General features: G+C 40.3%; 1 protein-coding gene across 1 annotated transcript in view; it reads left to right on the forward strand.

Moving 5' to 3' along the window:
- Positions 1–21,154, forward strand: part of LOC142094528 (synaptonemal complex protein 2-like) — a 249,960-nt gene that overhangs the window by 195,611 nt on the left and 33,195 nt on the right. Inside the window, exon 12 of the mRNA XM_075176783.1 lies at positions 8,993–9,117. Coding sequence (XP_075032884.1) covers positions 8,993–9,117 — 125 coding nt within the window. The remainder of the gene's footprint in view (positions 1–8,992; positions 9,118–21,154) is intronic.

Consider the following 21,154-nt stretch of genomic DNA (forward strand, 5'->3'; position numbering starts at 1 on the left):
ACCAGGGACCGGAAATCTGACTGGATGATGGCCTTGACCTGTTTCATGATTTCGGCCATGGTTGGATGCAGGAATCTTAATCATTGTGTCACGGTCTGGAGACTGAATAGGAGCCCAGTGGCAGGGAGGAAGGCTGGCCAACAGGAGATTATAATATAAGAATAGTGAAACGTAGCCGGGTACGGTACACACAGAGAGGCAATGAGGTCCAATGGTTAGGGAAGAAGCAAAGTTGAGGGCAAACCGAGGTCGGTACACGAGTAGTAGATGTCTGCAGGTAAGAGAAGCAAACAGAAACAGGAGCTAGATCACAAGCAAGGAGCACAATAATCAGGCACTGGAGACAGGAGCTGGCCAGGCTTTTATAGGAAGTCACGGGGTGGAGCTAAGGCATGCTGGAACATCAGGAGATCACTAGAACTGATCTGGAACACAGGATAAAGGCAAGGAACTGTCCAACAGCCAGAATAGTTTAGTCAGTAGAGCAGCAGTCCACAGAGGCAGAAGCCCTGGGTTTGAATCCTGACTCATGGGAGGCTTTGGCTGAGGATTGAGTTGGGTCCGGTTTTCCACCTCTCGAGAGCATGCTAGCGGTTTGCAACTGAGGTTGTTTATATTGTCTGTGAGCCATCAATTCAGGATTAAGAGAGTAAGAGGGTTGCCAGTATAAAAGACCGCATAGAAGTACTTTTGTATTGCAGAGATGAGTTATATCACGCTCCCACCAGTCAATAGCATTTAGCACACAGGAGATGTGAATTGAGGTGAGAGTAGGTACACAAGATTGAGGAGTATGACAGCGTAGAAGTAGAGATTTGAATATGATGTCTGTCTGCAGGTGGCTTCCAGACCAAGTCAATATCTCATTCATGCTTACCAGTAAACCAACGTCACACCAATAGGGGTGAACAAAACCTACAAGGATGGGTCAAGTTGTGCTGTGTTGATAAATTTGTATATATTGTGGGAGAGACAAGACAGTCAGTTGCACACGTGGCGGGTTGGATTCTTTCATGCAATAGGAACGCCACTAATTAGCAGCAGAGGTATGTGGTGAGAAGGGGAGCATTAACAAAAAGGAGGGTCACACACACACAGTGAGAACTCTCTGATGGTGGTGTAATATTCTGAGCAGTCAGGAGTGAGGCCGTGATGGGTCTAGGACCCAGCTGCAGTTCCAAGTACAGGCCAATACCGCAGGAAGTCGAGGAGCCAGGACCCGGAAGAAGGTCGACTGAGGGAAACACACACCAGGCCAGGGATCCCAACCTGGAAGCAGGCCTCTAGCATAGGCAGCAGCACAGAGGAATTTCAAGGCAGGCAGTCACTACCTGGCAGATGAAGGCAGCTGCTAAAGGAGAAACCAGGACCCGGAAGGAGGCCAGTGCAGGGGAGCACACTCCAGGCCAAGGATCCCGAACCGAAAGAAGGCCTCTGTCGTAGTCGGTGACTCAGAGGGACCTGAAGGCGAGACTGTCACTAACCGGCAGATGGAAACACAGGAGGTCACCCCTGTGAGTAAATGCAACTCAGAGGTGATGAAGACGTTCACTGGTCCCCATGGGTGGTACCAGGACAGATGGTGGAACATACCAGGTTTGATTGATGGGGAAAAATCAGATTTGACTTTAAGTTCATTTAATGTTAGTGGTGCTCTTATTGTTCTTGTTCTGATTGTGGTGTTTTCTGGTGAGAGACTCTCCAAAGCAGAGAAGTCTACTGATTCTTCTACATCTGCAACAATTGAGATTAAATCGCAATTATATTTTGTATTGGGTCAAATGGAACATCTAATCTAGGGAATAAACATAGGGCATGATTCATGTTTGGATGTATGTCCTCTTGGGTAGCATTTCTTGCGTGTACTAGCTATGCGCATACTCAGAAACCTGCAATGAATGCAATTGCATGCAGTTAATGTCAGAACACAAATGACACAACTGTCTACATCTTCAGAGTTGGAACAGGAAGTAAAGGGACAGACTAACTTAGGCTGTCAGGATACCAGGGTGTTAGAGCTCATTATTTAACCCAAGCTTCAATCAGAACGCTCTGGGGTCCAAAGCCAGCGCTCAACAATTTATACACTGTACAGTCGTAAAAGTAGTGTCATCATAGAGATATATAATTATAGCTGTAAGGTCTTCATATATAGGTCAAAGGTTCTTGCATTCTCAGATACTCGATGTAGCATTGGTGAATTCCTCTGGTCATTGTTCTTCAAACAGCCAGGTGTCTTTTCCTCAGGCTCCCGCCTCTAGACTTGTATAAACTGACTTTTATTACCACTGTATATTGGTTATTTGGTGTATGAAATAGTGATATTATTTATAACTAGCGTTTGCAGTGTGCTATTGCTTAGCTGCTGATACCGGATTTCTTCTGGTGAAACGAGGAATAATATAAGACCAAACACCATACATTTCTCAGGACCTGAACCAAAAATACCTATAATGTAAATTTATCTTTGTATAAATAACCTTTAGATTTTACTAATAAACTGATGTAAGTTGGAACTTTATTAAATGTGTACTATTTACAAATGTAGGTGTAAATGTAAGTGTAAGTGTGTGTGTTGCTTTTCTGTGTGATTGCGTCATTAGACGTGGCGTACTAATCACAATCACACGATGAACCAATATTAATTCATTTAGCCGACTTGATCTAATTATTCGACATCCACAATACTATTGTAGTCAACAAGAAACGGATCTCGAGATACATGTAGTGCTGACTACTCTGCTCTACTCTACAGGATATGTAGGATATGTGCAATTCCATGCCAGCGTCAGCCAAAGGACTAGCTGGCACAATACATTCTAATAATAAGTAATTTAAAAAAAAAACATGCTACTCCTACCCCAAACAGACTTTTCCACGATGTCAGAGAGAAAGCCCCAGGTTATAAACATAATGACTAGCATTTTTTCAGTCATCCCGTTTGTATTTTTTATTTTATTTTATTTTATTTGTCATCTGGGTTTCTTATTGTAACAAGCATGTTCCGAAGGATTATTTGAGTTTTGAAAGCTGCAAGAAAAGAAGATTTTATTTTTGTAATTGTACTGTTTTTTTTTTTACTTGGACAACCACAGACCCTGGATTGCTTTTATTTGCTATTTGGTTAAAGCTTGCAAGATTGGATCCATTGCAGATGAAAAACCTGGATGTTGGTAAGTATTACAGGAGGTGGTTATGTTTTTTTATTATAAATAAATGTTTTTATATAATCCAATAGTCTGTATACAGTGCGATGTTTCTTGTATCTGCACAGGTAACATCAGCGGGCTGATGTTAGCTGTGCACGTGACGTTTTCAAGTCCATCCGGAGGGTGTAAAAAACTTCAATTTACCAGTGTACAGCTACTGTGCAGACACAAGAAGCATCGGACTGTATACAGACTATTGGATCATATACAGATAAGCTCCTATTTTCTATCTGGTATGCATTGACACTCTGGATTGGGAGTGGTGTGCGCTATATTTGTCTGTTAAAAGATAACGCACTATCTCTGGTTTCTGTTCTGCCTTTTTTCAGGTTTGCACCACGGAACCTATCATGATCTCCTTTAAAATATTGGAGTGAGGTTCTGATATGCCTGAATAACGTGGCAGTCTGGTACGCATATATATTGCCACCTAAGGATTTTGAAAACATATTCATAAATACTACACTACAGGGCGCCATGATCCTTTCTTTGTATTATATGTGTGTGTGTGTATATATATATATATATTTATATATCCACCCACCGCTGCTTATAGTTCATAAGAGTTAGTCGTTTGACAATTAGGTTTTTTATTTGTTTTTGCTGTTTTTAATCTCTAAATTCATATATATCTGCGTTTTCCAGGGTTATATGATTAAATTTATATTGTGGATGAATAAACTTACTGTGCAGTTTTAAACCATTTGTTGAGGGTGTGATATCCGCCATTTGTTGATTTTTATATTTTTAAATAAAATTTTTCACTATTGGGTTGAGTACTGGATCTCTTAGACAGAAGCTTAAGCCAACCCATTTCTACTGAATTATTTTATTATTATTATTTCAATGTAACATCCCCTTTCCTCGGCTAGCGTGTGTGTTCTAGTCTTTGTGTGTCCTATCTGCAAATGGACTATTTACCCTGTTTTCAATTTCATGCAGTGCCTCCACCTTGGTCTAAGTACTGTAGGCTCTTTGTGGAGTAGTGTTCTGGAGCTAGAAACACCTGAGAGAGACCCAGCTCTCCTGCACTGGACCACAGGCGCACACAAAGGAAATATTATTACACTAAATTGGTCTTTAGAAGCCAGGCTTGCGTATTTACTAGTGAGGCCTGGACCTCTAAAGGGTTTTTTAGTAGATTTTATATAATAAATAGATTACTTTGGTTTCAACAATCGGTCACAGATAATTTGAAACAATACTTATTAGTATCTAATATATATTCTACATAGTCTCACTAGTTTGATGTAGCCAAGAGATACCTCTATACCTTCTAATAACTATATTTCAGTATCTCTCCAACAATGATAACTATCACTAACAATATACACTAAACTCTTATCACAGCTGGTTTAAGTTTGTAAACACATAGCATACAATTACATTTGGATATTAAGCACAGGTATGTGGGTATGCAGTCTTTTACAGTAGCACTTTAAACACAGTTCACTTCTTCTCTTTCCCAGTTCAAACAGTCAAGTGTCAAATAGCACAGAGCAATGTCACAGCTCCCTGTATTCCACAATTTAAATTCAGCAACGATAATCCCACACTGTGGCTCTTTGCAATATTACTCTCCTTCAATGAACAGTTACTTTCTTCCAGGCAATTCGACAAAGGATGCTTCCTTGTCTGTTTTTATCCCATTTCCACACAAATGCAAAATATAATGTACAAGCCTGCCGTTCTCTCTATTCCTCTTAGGTGTAAGCATAAAGTCACTTAAATAAAAGCTAGCTCCTCACCATGCAGTCATATTTCTTTCTCACAGCAGATAATGCCAAAGTTAGTGCAGTTTCTCACAGTTTAAACTCAGTCTCTTTCCCCTAGCTGACTGTCGCTGCCCTTCACCCTTATTATTATATCTCAGTCCAGCAAAATGGCATAATACAATATTCTTCAGGCCTCCCCACCTGTTCCCTACCTAACTAATAACATGGCTCAGTCCAATCATATGAACAATATAAGAAACATTGGTACTTATCAGACTTTCTCTCTCACTTAGCTCCTCTGTTGAGAACTCTCAGAAGTCAAGCTTGTAGTGTGTCCTGTTGTGGCACTCTCCTCTGTCTATCAGCGCTGGTCTCTCTCATTGCTGCTGTAGCCCTTGCTCAATACTGTTTCCTCTCCTCTCCTTCATGTTCCTTTTCCTCTTTTTCCAACTGCTGTTCCCCTAGAATCTCTAACTGGCTTATTTAAACCACTTCTTCATAAGTTTCTCTTTTCCACTACATGCTGGGAGATGATGTTCTCTGTCTGTCGTGGAGGTATCTAAAGTGCATGTGTGACCTTCTCAGGTCGCCAGTGCTTCACTAACATTTAATGATTTTTATTTTGTACATTTTGATATATTGTTTATATAAATTCTACACTTGAGTGGTGTGGCTGGCAAGCTAACATGGCAGACATATACTGATACAGCTTATCACTTAGAGACCCTAATCCAACTTCATATTGGGGTTTCTCCCCTTCTTCATGTTGTTTACAGCACCTTCATCCTCATCTTACTTGACAGGATTCAACAGGAGGTGACTTTCGGGGCAAGAGGGACCTCATTGTCTGTAATATCAGCCTAGATGCTATTTCCCGACAGTTGCCCATTACTCCTCCAGTAAGTTCCGTCATCCAAAGGTGACTGAAATGTCAGGCTTAGCTGTCTGACCAACATTGTGACGTCAGGTTGATTGTCCTCAGAGACTCACAGATTGCACCACTGTCCCACTGCCTAGTCACCATGTGGCTATTGCACCTCGCTACATACACTGTCACCCAATCCTGATTGATGCCTTATTGGTAATATGCTGTGTCCCACTTCTCTTCTCCTGCAAATTAAGAGTGCAGACTCCTCCTGTGTGTGTGTGTGTGCTGCATGTCGGATTGTCTGGATTCCCCTTGCATCACATCCTCCATATTCAGGCTACAGAGGACCCTCTTTACAAAGATCATGGCAACAATAGAGTCTAAGAGCCTAAAGTGTTACAGTCATACCTTATGTACAAGACCCGTTAATCAAGGCAAAATCTAATCCTATCCCATAGAAAATTGATGGTCCTGATTTTACATTCACACATTTGACTCATCAATTATCAAAAGTCCACCTTTATTCCTGAGCAACAGATAATCTTTAGGGGTCTTCTCTTCAACACCATTCAGCAGAGAGTTTTCTTACCGTAAGACAAGATTCTCACATTACAAAAACTAATAAGGTCTCTGTTGGCTCTCATCTGAATGTTATTTCTTATAGGCATGAAAGTCCTAGGAAAGATGCTGTCAACCTTTGAGGTGGTTCAATTTGCTCAGTTCCACTCTTTTCGAAATGGAAAAAAAAATGACACCATCACCTAACCAGCCAATTAATCAGGTTGTCTCCTAAGACGCGTTTGTTACTCCTTTGGGTGGCTCAGGACCAACAACCTTAGTAGAGGTTGTCTGTTTACAAATTGGGACTGGACAATTGTAACAACAGAGTCAAGGCTGGGGAGCGTGACTCTTAAGTGCCACCTTCAGGGCCTGCATTCCCAGTCAAATTACCAATCAATGTTCTGGAGCTAAGGGCAATCTTAAATGCTCTGGTTAAAGTTCAACCTTTTCTAAAAGGAAAGCTTACAGAGATTCAGTGAGACTACCACTGAAGCACAAAGAGCTCACTAGCGATGAAGGAAATCAAAGGGATCATGCAGTAGGCTAAACTTGACATCTCAACCATCTCAGTGGTATTCATCCCAGGAGTGGAGAAGTAGGAAGCAGACTTTTTCAGCAGGAATGCTCGTAAAATTGTATTTCAAAAATAGTAGCTTTTACCTATTCCCTACAGTAGCGTTTCTGCCAAGAGTTCTAAAAAAGATATAAAGGGAAGGTGTTCAGGAAATTCTTGTAGCTCCTGATTGGCCAAAGAGATTGTGGTTCTCGGAGATTCACAAAATGTCAAAGGGTCCATTGTGGGGTCTTTCAGCCGTACTAAGCCAAGGACCGTCCCTTCATCAGGGTTTACTTCGATTGACTTTAACGGCGTGACTGTTGAAGCCATGATCCACAGGACTCTAGGTCTCTCAGATAACATAATGGAAATCATACTGAAAGGTAGAAAATCATCTTTGGCAAAGAACTACTATAGAGATGGAAAATTTATATAGCTTGGTGCAAACAGAAGGGATCCTCAACCTCTCTTTTTCCTGGTTCCTTCAGTTCTTACAGGAAGGGATAAACAGCAGTTTGAGGCTTAGTTCCCTAAAAGTTCACGTTTCTGCTTTGTTGATGTTTTTTCATAAAATACTGTCTCTGATTCCAGAGGTACAAACTGATTTGCAAGGGGTACTGCATGTCCAGCCTCCATATGCTCCTCCTATTTTGATGTGGGATTTTAATCTAGCTTTATCGGCTTTACAACATCCTCCATTTGAACAATTGGACTCTGAGAAACTTGAGTTTCTAGTTTGGAAAATCATTTTTCTCTTGGCAATATCTACATCGAGAAGGGTCTCCGAGTTGGGGGTTCTGTCTAGCAGATCCCCATACATCATTATCCATGAAGTTAGTTCTGTCTTACACACAAAGCTCTTTTCAACCTAAGGGAGCGTCCATATTCCATCCTAACCAGCTCATAACTCTGGATGGATTGGCAAATACAGAAGACCCCTATTTACTTTTTCAAATTATCAGGGCGTTAAAATGGTATCTTAATAGGATGGCTAGTTTCCGGGATCTCTTTTTCCTCTATCAAATGAGGTGTGGATTGGCAAACAAACAAGCAGTTGCAAGATGGATAACCACAGAAATTCGACAGGCTTGCATAGAAGCAGGTTCCTGAAAATGTAAGAGCACATTCCACCCAGTTGGTGAGTGCCTCTTGAACTGTGCAGCATAGGGCCTTCGCAGAACAACTGTGTTGGGTGGCTTCCTGGTCTTCTGTCCATACATTCACAAAGTTCTACAATTTCAAAGACAAAAAGTTTTGCATACTTTTTGAATAATTTCAGAGTGTTCCCTCCCATAGGTGTCGCTTTAGAAACTCCCCATGTCTCCAGTGTTTCACAATGGATGTTAAAGAAAAAAGGATTTTTTTTTATGTTAAATACTTTTCTTTGAGTCCATTGGGGGACACTGAATGTCCTCACAGTTTTCGCTCTGGTTTTGTCCTTATTTGAATTAAATTGCCTGTTGTTAGGGACTTAATTATTTTTCCTCATGTTCTTTCTCCTTCTACTCTTTTAAGTTGCATTAAGATGTCTCTTGTATTAGAGCTATGGTAGTAAAATAAAATCTCAGCCAGGGGAACGGTAGGAGCCCAGGCTTATGTGAAGAATTTCTACAGCCACCTCTGTACCCTATGGTTCAAGTGTTCCTCCAATGAATTTTGAGAAAAGGATTTAATGTAAGTATAAAAATCCTTTTTTCATTTCTCTGGTCTTTTGTCAAACATTTTGTCCATTTTGTCAACGAAGAAGGCTCCATTTACAATCAGATACTGTACTTCCAGAAAATATTGTGCACTGTTCTGTTACACTGCACCCCTTTACTTTGCTGAAGATTCTATATACGTATGCCTCAGTATGGGTGCATTTAGTAGCTAAGCTTCTTATACTATAGTCACAGAAACAGTAGGTCATAATTTATGGCATATATCAATGTGGATATTGAGCAGGATCTGAGAGTTTAGATTAGCATGACTGCATAAATTATGTAAATCATATAAGGGTATAGCTGTAATAGCACACTTTTATATTATTTTATATATTATTTTTAAGCAATTCTTGTGTTTTTCGGTCTATGTCCGGTTGCAGAAAGTCTGTCCACTGTATCTGTGTATGATCTGTCCACAGTGGATATTGATACCAGGGATGGGAGTGATTCCAACATTAATATGATGTGCCAGAAAATCAGCAAAGAATGCACCAGAAAAATTCAGGTATTTTTATGCACATGTATGTAGTGTATCTTGCATTTGAGGTGTATCCCATTTCTGGATGACAAACCTTCAGTGTCCTACGTATGTTTTTCTTTTTTGCATTTATTTCTACAACTTTTTAGCAATTTTTTTCACTTTTGATTATTTACCTTAGAATATAGGAAATTGCCTGGCATTCTATGGTATGTATAAAACACACATAATAGTATACATGACATTATTTGGTACCACTTTCTTTTCTTTTCATTTCCTGGGAATATAAGACACTACTAGTGGGAGTTGGGCATAGCTTGTTCTAATTGTTCTCCAACTGTCATTGATCTTTGCATTAAACAGTACCTTTTGCAGTTTGTTCAGTGAGGTTATTAACCGAAGGGAGGAGTTACAACTGCCCACATGCAAATGTTTAATCAGTACAAAAGGGGCTCTGTCTCCTCACTCTCAAAATTATTTCAGAGAAAGCTCTTTCTTTTTCAGGAATGCTTTGTTTTGGTTGAACTGGTCTATCCAAATGTTGTATTCTAAATAACTTGGTCATTTACAGCAGGCAATCCCTGCTTTGGTAAGGTGGAAGAGGGAGGGTGGAGAGAACTGTGGAAAGCTAAGAGTTCAAACCCTAACCCTTCAACTACTAAAAACTTTATTCTCCCATGACTTCCACATCAGTCTAAAACATGAGTCTCCATTCTGCATAGGTCCAATGTTCGGCTTTTTCTTATTTTGTTTCAGTAGCAGTTGACATCCTATAACAGTGTTAAGATGTTTTTGCAGAGTGTAGAAGATGCCATTCACTCTTTCTCATTCACATATTCCAACTTGTGACCCTGTAGTGTACCTGCCATGGCTAGGTAAACTCTGTCCACCCTGATTGTAAAACAGTGATGGGTAATCTGAAGCACTTCAGGAGCTGCATGCTACGTACATATGACTGCACTTAGATTCTTTATCACCATCTTGAAGAGATTAGTTCAATATAACTTTGTACTAAGAAAAGACTAATAATTTTGGGCAAGGGCAGTTTATGGAAATGGCTACAGCAATCTTTATGGACATTGGCTTTAAGAATTTCAAGCCACCTATGCATTATAATATAAGTATGATTGGTCAGCTTTGATAGCCCTGTATCCACAAAAAGTCTGTAAGGGTATAGAACTGAAGCATTGCAATCCTAATATATCTCATATGGAACGGAATGTTCATAATAAGTCCAGATGTTACTTTCTATATTTCAGCACATATATTTAAACTCACACACTACAAATCTTTAACAATAAAAACTATTGATGATAAAAAAAAATCTCACGCTCTACCTTTACCTTTACTTTATTTAAGTTATGTGTGCTTTTATTGACTTTAATTGTGCAATTTGACATAAGTTAGTTTGATTGAAATAACCTATGTAGAGTAGGTTTATATGTAATATCAATATTACTTCAAGCACTACGAATGGGCTGAACTAAGTCTGATTAGACTAATCTATCAGGCAATGTTTTAGGATGATCTGTCAAAAACCCCTGCTAGAAAGAATTAGCATTTGCATATTACTCCGGGCACCGAAATACTAATTACTGCCAATTTTGTCCCACATGTATTGGACTGTTTGAACTAATCATAATGATTATATAAAATTAACCCAAATACAATTTATATGGATTCATACACATTCACTACTCCCTGAAGTATCCCGGGCACTAGGTGAAAGGTGTAGGAAAAACTGATAACCACATATACATTGTCACTATCCATCCACTTGGATGAGTACATCGGGTTCAAGGATTGAGGACCAGTCCTCTACTATTGGCTCTCAACCACCACTATTTGGACAATATGAACAAACAACCACAACACTGAACAGAAAGCAGATACTGCAAAGTAAGCCTCATAAGGATCAGAACTACCAAAGCAGGTTATCAAGGGAAGATTTCTGCACACAGTCTACTCTAAAATCCTGGTGTCAAGATTAGATGAGTGTTTGAAACCCTTCTAACATCACCAGTACAATGCCTGTAAATGTCTATCTTATGGTACCATAATAATTTGAACAAGACTGTAAAACTAGCCATGGATTTGTATCAACTTTTTTGTGTACTGTGGACAATTATTAATAAAAATAAAAGCCCAGGATTTGGGACTGTTGGGTACATGGATACATTTTAGTCTGTCTTTTATATTTATAAAAATGTAACTTATACCCCATTCACATTGCCTAAAAAACCCTGGTTTTTGTCGGGGCGAGCTCCGACGACCCGGGTCGAGGCTCAGTGTGGAAAGGGGTAAATGCAAAAGCCTGGGTGTTTAGACCCGGGAATTAGACCTGGGACTTTTGCAGGGTTATTCCTGTTTCAGTCCCGGGTCGCCTGCCATGTGAATGGTGTGATCCTGGTTTTTCAACCCAGGTCTCTCATAAAGAAGCTGATTGGGGTGATTAGGAACGGTGAAGGATGATGTCATTTCAATGCTGCAGAGAAGAGAGATAGGAGAAAGCATGGCACACTGGCTAGAGGAAGAGGTGCGTGCGCTGCTGGCGATTAGAGGAGAGGAGGAAATAAAAAAAAGCAGATCACAGGCACTGTAAAAGATGCAACAGTTTACTATAACATAGCAAAAATACTATCATATAAAATAATAATAAAAAAAAAAAATATTGTAGAAAAGCACTGGCCCATCCTATTAAAGGATGAGAAATTGGAATGGTTAATACAGGAGAAACCAAAAGTTGCTTTTAGGTAATGTCCAAATATAAAGAATGACCTAGTGCAGAGTGCAATCCCGATAAAAGAAACCATAAAGGAAGGAACATGGCTATGAGATAAGAAGGCAGGTTTTTATCATCGTCACAGGTGTCAAGCATGTAAAACCATAAATATTCGTAACACTAAATCAACAGAAGAATTTATGTCAAATTCAAAATGAAAAGTATTTTCCATGAAAGATAAAATCACATGCGACACTATGGGGGTTACATATCTCTTAGAGTGCACGTGCGGCCTACAGTATATTGGCCGCACCATTGGGAGTCTGAAAATAAGAATGAGTGAACACTGTAGAAACATCCGTATATGGGTAGAGACACACAGTGTATCAGATCACTACACCAAGAAATATAATGCAGACCCCTCGAGTCTAAAATTTATGGGCATAAAAAGATCCAAAAATCTTGAAGAGAAGGTGATTTCTTGACTAAAATACCCAAAGAGGAAGCGAGATTGATATTCAAGCTTTCCATTTTTGCACCAAAAGGACTGAACTTAGACTTTGATCTGGGGAGTATTCTGGATAAAAAGTAATCTAAGTTAATAGTATTTAGGTCAATTTATATGTAAAATAAGTTTGGATCTACCCTTATGGAATTGCACACTGTCTAAGCATTATTTGAGGAATTATCTATTGTCTATATATAAATATATTCATTCATATAAGAGTTTAATGGAATTCATTTTAGACTGATTCATATGCATTGAATTGGGCTGTCAGTAGGTGTGCCGAACTAAGAAAGGTGGACGTATATCCTGACTGATGTCACAAGTCACTAACTATTTATAAGACCAATCTACAAAAGATTCCAACTGAGGAAGCCTGCAGAGGTGAAATGCGTTGGTGGTGAATGGGAACACTATACAACCAAGCAGACCACGCTAAGACAATATACGAGCTGGTGAAAGACTGAGACGTGTATGCAAGAACAACTCACTACCTAAACCGAAAGTTGGAATGCACAATGCGTTCCAAATTACCCGGAAGTGAGTACCGCATGTAGTTAACGGTCTCCCGAGTCCAGCACTACGAGAAAACCAGCCAAGGACTTTCTTTTTGTCCAGGGAGGAACACTGCACTACAGAACCAATCGTTTCTACACCACAGATGCAATATCTACCTTGACTAGGATTTACACGAGTACCCATGCAACTGATGAGATGTGCACAAAGTATTTAAAGGATCATTGAATGTAACACTGACGAGTGTACAAAGGACTGAAGACTGATTAGTACTTATCTATATGAAGATTTTTAATTGGATGTCTATGTGTATATTGCATAATAGATTAGTGAATAGACACAGTCATATTTTGCCTATATCATCAATTTGATTCATTTGAATGGAAGAGGCGACACCAGGAGTATGGTTATCACTTATATGGAATAAAATAATACTGACAAATCTGGCCATGATTAATACAATGATGTGAACAGTCACCACTTACTTTAGCCTCATCTTTGTGTGCAAAAGAAAAAGTCCTCTAAGTGACCTCACCATTTTTCAGCCAATCAAAGCTCTTGTGATGACTCACACTTATTGCCAGGGCAGACCTGGGATCAGTATGAATGGGGTCGACTTGGGAAATACCCGGGTCCAAGGTGCAGTGTGAGCTGGGATGCTCTGCCACATGGCAAAAACCCAGCTTAAAAAACCCGGCATATTGCAGGGGCAGAAATGTGAAAGCGGTATTAGTTGCTGCAGCACTAGTTTCAATTGCATAAGATTGGTTTCTTTTAAAAATAATTTTATTCTCCTTTAATAAATAAAAAGACCTATATCCCCCAAACAACCCCAACATTAATTGTAGTCACATTTATTAAATAAACCTATTTCCTACCACACATTAATTAACTTCAATTCACTTTTTAGAAATAGCAATCCTTTTTCCAAAACTCTGCACCAGCCCCACTATTAAATTAAATTGCCCCACCATAACCACACAAACAAAATAACACCCATTAATTAGACACCACCTATCTCACACATTAAATGGCCACAAGCCCTCTGTGCCATTACGCACTATATTGCCACAAGCCCCTTGTGCCATCACACACACACTACTTTGCCACAAGCCTCCTGTGCCATCACACACACACTACATTCCCACAAGCCCCTTGTGCCATCACACACTACATTGCCACAAGCCCCTTGTGCCATCACACACACACTACATTGCCACAAGCCCCTTGTGCCATCACACACACACTACATTTCCACAAGCCCCTTGTACCAACACACACACACACTACATTGACATAAGCCTCCTGTGCCATCACACACACACTACATTGCTACAAGCCCCGTGCCATCACACACACACTACATTACCACAAGCCTCCTGTGCCATCACACAGACACACTACATTTCCACAAGCCCCGTGCCATCACACACACAGACACTACATTGCTACAAGCCCCCTGTGCCATCACAAACAAATTACATTGCCACAAGCCCCGGACCATCACATACACACTACATTGCCACAAGCCCCGTGCCATCACACACACATTACATTGCCACAAGCCCTGTGCCATCAAACACACACTACATTGCCACAAGCCCAGTGCCATCACACACATACTGCATTTCCACAAGCCCCCTTGTCAACACACAGACACACATTGACATCACACACACACACACACCTCTCACTTACCTTTAAGTGTACTTCTGCTGCATCGCTCCTCACTGCTCAGACAGGCAGTGCTCGCAGGAAGTTAAGTGAGCACTTCCTATCTGAGGCCAATCAGCAACAGGCAGCCTCACAATTGGCTGCCTGTTTCTGCCACTGACCACCAATGACTTGATCGTCACTCCCCCTTCCCCGCAAACCTCCCCGCACGCCCCCCCGCACTCACCTCCCTCCCTTTCCTCCAAAAAAAATAAAAAAAGAGTCAGGCACACCAGGCAGGACAGGGGTTTCCAGAGACTAGGAACCACCACCCCCCCCCCCTGCATGCACCCCTGTTGGCCATCTCCTTGTATCCCAACCATAAAGCTCAGTGGGTGAATGGCCTCTCTATAGAACTCTATAAAAAATTCAACATATCTTTACCCTGCAGTTGTTGGGTACTTTGAACACCTTTTGGACCTGTTGAGTTTACCACCCTACATGTCAGGGGCACGGATAATAGTCCTACCCAAGCCTGGGAAAGATCCCGTATATCCAAAATCCTACCAACCAATCTCCCTTTTATGCACTGAATCCTGGCCAAGATTCTTTCTATTAGACTGAAATCTACTACTTCCAATATCCATCACCTTTACTCTCACATCCAGTTACCCCATGAAGCCAAAAAGGGGGCAGTGATGGTATCTCTTGATGCTGCCAAGGCCTTTGACTTGGTGGAATGGCCCTACTTATGGAAGATTTTACACCAATTTGGGTTAGGGGCAGGGTTTATCAAATGGGTTCAGTTATTATACAATTGCTTCTACGGCGAGAGTTTCTGTTAAAGTGCCCTACCAACCTCCGTTTGGTCTGGGTCGGGAGAATAAGCAGGGGTATCCCTCATCCCCTGTGCTGTTAATTTTAGCTATAGAGCCCTTGGCACAGTTAATCCGGGCCAAGGTTGGGCACGATTAATCCGGAATCCCAACCATGTTGGGCTTCCTGTGGGTAAAACTTGGTACTCTATAGCTCTCTACACTTAAGACATGCCTCTCTTTTTGTGTGACTCTGATGCTTCTCCAGATCACCTTCTCCTCACGGTTAACAATTTTGGCCAATTTTCCTGTCTATTAGTCAACTGGGAAAAGTCCTATATCTTTCCGCTACATGGTGTTATACCCCCTGACGCCTCTATATGTCACTCCCTGAAATTGACTACCCGTGGATGTGCTTATCCCATTCTTCCACTGAGTTTGTTTCCTTAAACCTTGATCCTGTTACAGACTACTTTAAATTAAAGTCCCATACCTGGAAAAATCTTCACCTAACCGTGATGGGCAGGATATTCAAGTTGATTGTTTAGCCCTAATTTCTCTACATTCTTCAACATTCATCTGTCTAACTCTAAAAATCTGTGTTCAGGGACATTGACAGGCTCATTTCCTCGTTTGTGTGGGAAGATAGGAGGGCTTCGTTTCATTTTTCTGCATTTTGCAGGTCTACAGCTGAAGGGGGTTTGGCCTTCCCAAATCTGAGATTATACAGCTATGTGGCCCAGTTTACACACTTGATTAGTTGGTTGGGGACCCCTGTTTGGTAGCTTTGATTGGTTTCCTCGCTGAGCAGGTGGGGCCATCTATGTCTTTGTCTCCATTAGAGGTATTACTGGTGGATAAATGTTCACGCCAGGTTTCCCCAATTATTAGGCATGGTGTCTTCACATCATGTACTTGGGGGTCGGGTGCATAATCCTTCCATTCCACTGTGGTATAATTCCTTTTTCTTTGAACTCTGTAAATTACAGGATTATAATATATGACGAAGATGTGGGATTACTTCTGTAGGGCACTTGTACGAGACTGGGCGTTTAAAAACCTTTGTTTATTTGTCTCAGAGCTGGGGATCTCTAACTCTGCCTTTTATTATTACCTCCAATTACGACATGCCCTTGACTCCTAGTTTTCCTCCTCTACCCCTCTGATTCAGCCCTCCCCACTCAAAACCCTGTTGCAAACAGTGGGTACTAGGAATACTATTTCTGCTCTATACTCTAACCTTTACTTAACAGTGGCCCGGACAATTTAAATACACTTAGGTCCAGCTTGGTGGTCCCAAATGCTTAAAAGTCTCAGCAGTGCCAAATTCTGCCTTCATTACCAGTATATTCACTTGTTTATCCTGCATAGGGTCCATCAAACCCCACTTGGTTTGTTTCGTATGGATGGTGTTGAAGTTCTATAATTGGACGAAGTTGGTAATAAATAATTTCTGTACACTACAATCAGTTGCCATGTGATTCATATGCAACATAATTATTATCATAACATTTAAATATTTTTCATGTACTTTCTAGCTTTTAATATAAAAATATAAAGTGGCGAAGAGGCTAATTAATGTTTTCAACATCTAAATTACATTGAGTTTGGTATAATCTTGTTCGCAATTGTATGAGAATGTTTTGGGTGTTATTTATGTAGCGTTCGCACCTTGCGAATGCTAGTTATAAATAATATCACTTTTCATACACCAAAATGGTATTATAAAGGAGCCAGTTTGTAGGTCTAGAGGTGGGAATCTGTAGAAAGACACCAGACAATCTCAAGAAACAGTGACCAGAGGAATCATCCAATGACACGTTGAGTTTGGGTTCTTGGAAGGACATGACCCTTCGACCTATGAATGTGGACCTTAATACTATAACTGTGTATCTTGTGATGTTACTGCTTTGTACAACTGTACAGTGTATAAATTGTTCACCTCTGGCTTTGGAAACCAGAGCCTTCTACAAATTATATATGTACACATGCTGAATAGCAAAAACGAAATATACCCGTTCCAGGTACAGGGCATGTCAGGAGTCTTTAGTGGCCTAGTGGCCTCTGATTAGCATCATTGCTGATGTAGTGGGGAGGGGGGGGGGCTCTCTGATCACCCTAATGTTTTGCTCTGGGTGGTTTTCCACCAATCACATGTATGTTGTATATTTGTACTTTATTTGTTTTTGTGGTGAGTCTCTCTACATTGCTTATTCGCAATGATGCCATATATGCTAGACTTTGCCTATGAGTCATAAATTTTTCTTTTTCTTGCTCTATATGTTGCCATGGATGTAGGGGTCATTGAGCTATCCATATGCTCTATTTTTCTTGTTTGTCTGTTTATTTTTTTATTTTTTTTGAAAACCTAATAAAAACTGAATCTGATTAAAAATAACAAGTTTTAGGCAGGTGAACTTGAAAAGGTTGCCATGTCTTTGATGATGATATTGAGCTTGTTTAGTATAGATATATGTTGGTGATGATGATGATAGATAGCTGACCGCAGTACATAGAAAGAAGAGGAGTATTGCAGCCACTGGCCAGATGGTGGAGCTCCTGCTTTAATTTGATGTAGCATGAGAGAAAGCAAGTGAAGATGGAAGAGTTTCAAAATAGATAATTAAAGTGAATTATGTTTCTGCATCAAACTATGTTACTTATATTGTGTAGAGACCCTCTCTTCTTAGAGCCCAGAGTAGGTTTGTATTAGGTGAGGGCAGAGGTGTGATCTGCAGACAACTCTTTGAAGAGGTTACTTAGTTGTCGCTGCGGAATTAGTGGCGCTATATAAATAAATGATGATGATGATGATGATGTGACAATTAATTGCTTCCAGATAGAAGGATTAGGTAACTTGAGCTTTGGACAATTAGAATATAAAGACAAGGAGACCAGGGGTAAATGTATCAAGCTACTAATTTCCGGCAGGTTTGAAAAGTGGAGATATTGCCTATAGCAACCAATCAGATTCTAGCTATAATTTTGTAGAATGTACTAAATACATGATAGCTAGAATTTGATTGGTTGCTATAAGCAACATCTACTTTTCAAACCCGCCAGAAATTAGCAGCTTGATGCATTTACCCCCAAGACACTAATGTCTTGGTTTCTAAGGGATAGGGGGTATGGTGACAGAAGGGCGAATGAGAGTGTTAGCTTTCACACAGAGAAGTTTGTTTCAGGGCTGCAATAAAGATAAGCTCAAAGATATCAGTCCTTCCAGGAAGCCAGGTGAGAAGTGCCAAGAGTTGTTTGCAGAGGATAGTTTATGATCCCACTGTGTGTATTCACCCGTTTGCTTGGTTCGGCTACTGTTGGCACAATGCGATCAGACCTTACTCATAGCGGGGAGCCGCTATGAGTGTGTTGGGAGACCTTCAGTTTCTTGATTGAGGGTGCAGCAGGGTGGGGTAGTGCATGTGAGTTCTAAGTATGTAGATAATTTACCCTGGGCAACCAGGCTACACGCTAGTCGGTTCAAGATGGCGGGTCCTTAGAGGGGCGCAGAAGAAGTGATGCCATTCACCATGGCTATCATGCCACTTCCCACTGTAGGAACATTTATTACATGCACCTTGGATTTAACATAGTACTTGCTATCTTATTGGAACAAGTGCAGGTAAAATCTTGTGTATTTGTAAAGTGGCAAAAGGACGACCTGAATCAGATGGCCACTGTGCAGCTTGTGAGGCTGAGGTCTGTGGGCTGTGCATGTCTGGGGAAAAGGATGCAGCCAATATGGTGGAGCCAGCCTGATGTGAAGACGCTGGTGTTATAACAATTTTTCAAGAAACTCCAAATCTATAAACTCATATTAGATGAAAAGCAAGTTTCTTTGTTTATTGTGCCGACCGGCCTGGGGCTGGTTTGCCATTAAGGCAGGGGGACCCGTTGCTGTATGTTTCCCTGCTATAGTCCCACCAGCCCAGACTGGCAAAGCCTAGTGTTGCTAAAAACAAAATCAGGGGGTCCTCACGCTTTTTGTGCCCCCAATTTTGCTAGTACCATCCTAGGCTGGCAGCACTAGGGTTGGTTAAGCTGTTTGGATGGGGGGGAAAGACACACAGTTATTTATTTCTTTAACATTTCTTGACTTTTTTTCTGTATTTTGCCGTTTTAGTTGTAGTGATTTTATGTTGATCTTCTGAACATGTAGACATTATGACTGTCAACCTTATAACTGTGTTGTCCTTAGGACTGTAGACATTTTCACTGTCAATATTTCAGCTGCATCCCCTATGTCTCACATATGTTCTCTTCGAGTCAAACACCTGAAACTTAGACTCCTGTGTAATACTCTTTTCCAGTCATCCACCATCCAATGTCTGTGTTTTTTTGCCCATATTACATTTTTTTTCCATAGTTGCCAGTTTCAAATACTGCTTTTTCTTTGCTACTCTGCCTATAAGGCCAGCACATTGGTGCAGATGACACTGGCAGGGCCACCAAGAGGAATCTTGGGTCCCAGTACAGCAACTTCATGGGGTCCCCTTATAGTTGACTAGCATGTAAACTTATGTGCAGCTGCCTACCTGTGGTGCGCTTTCAAAGGGGGTGTGGCCATACCATTGGAGGCATGGCTGTGCATCATTGGGGGCATGCCTAGCAGGTGAAAAGCAAAAGGCAAGGAATCATTTAATATATCCTCATTAGAGGATACAATAATTTAGTGCTACAGGGCTCTCAGTCTATTTTTACAAAAAATGCTCAAATGCTTTACTCACACATGCCCTCTGCGCCGAGCAACTTTGCTCACACATTTACCTTCTGGCCAGATACTTTACTCACACATGCCCCCCTCTGCCCACAAGCTTTACTCACACATTAAAAATGGGCACTAACTATATATAGATTAAAATCCGGTGCCAAAGTTAAAATAGTAGACAAATGGTGACTCAAGACGTAAAAAATAAAGAAAGTTATTCCTGTGTAACAGCAATGTTTTGAGAACTGTTAGTTTTCTTTTAAAGCTAACATGTAGCAAACAACGAGTTCCTTATCTAGTCAAAATGGTGCCAAAATATTACAATATCAACAAGGTATAACACACACAAAAAAGTGAATTGTGTATACAAAGTACAGAAGATCACTTTTATGAAAATACAACTAAATTAGATGTAGATCAAGTCAATTCCAAGCATCAATGTGTAAATGGCATGATAGTAAAGAAGGCAAATACTAAACTATAAAAAACAAAGTTATGGAACCGATTAGTGTCAAAAATCTATAGTGTTCATACAGCAAAGCTGATAAGAAAAAAAGTATTACAAATAGTACATTGGAGATGGTGTATTAACATACATACTAATATTGAAAAACTATCGAAGTCTAAACAGCCACATTTGCTGAAAACGTATAAAACATAAAAAGAGTGTACAGCACCATGAGTGAATATAAGAAATATAAAAGTGATTAAAAGTAAGCCAATACATAAACAAGCAAGAGTGAAAAAGACAAACCAATAAACACAATATAAAATAAAAAATATGATATAAATGAATATCAATACATAAGTAATAAATAAGCTTAAAGAAAAATGTCCAAAACTGGTGGTTTATGAGAATACAAGCTGATTTTAACGAAGCAGGAAAAGTACAGTTTCTCATCAAGTCCAAAAAGATTGATGGTTTCTAGTTTGTAAATTCAACTTGCTTGCAAATGTAGAAATAAATGACAACAATCACCATCTCTATGCGATATAGGTACATGTTCTATTATCATGTATCTCACTGAATTCACTGGATGTCACAATTTAGCATAATGATCAGCAACAGGTTGATTCCTCCATATGTAGTGGCTTTTTTGATGGCTGATCAATGTAAGGCCATCCTTTCTCGAAAGGTTTGTTCA

Source organism: Mixophyes fleayi, chromosome 6 (genome assembly GCF_038048845.1).
Source record: "Mixophyes fleayi isolate aMixFle1 chromosome 6, aMixFle1.hap1, whole genome shotgun sequence".
NCBI lineage: Eukaryota > Metazoa > Chordata > Amphibia > Anura > Limnodynastidae > Mixophyes > Mixophyes fleayi.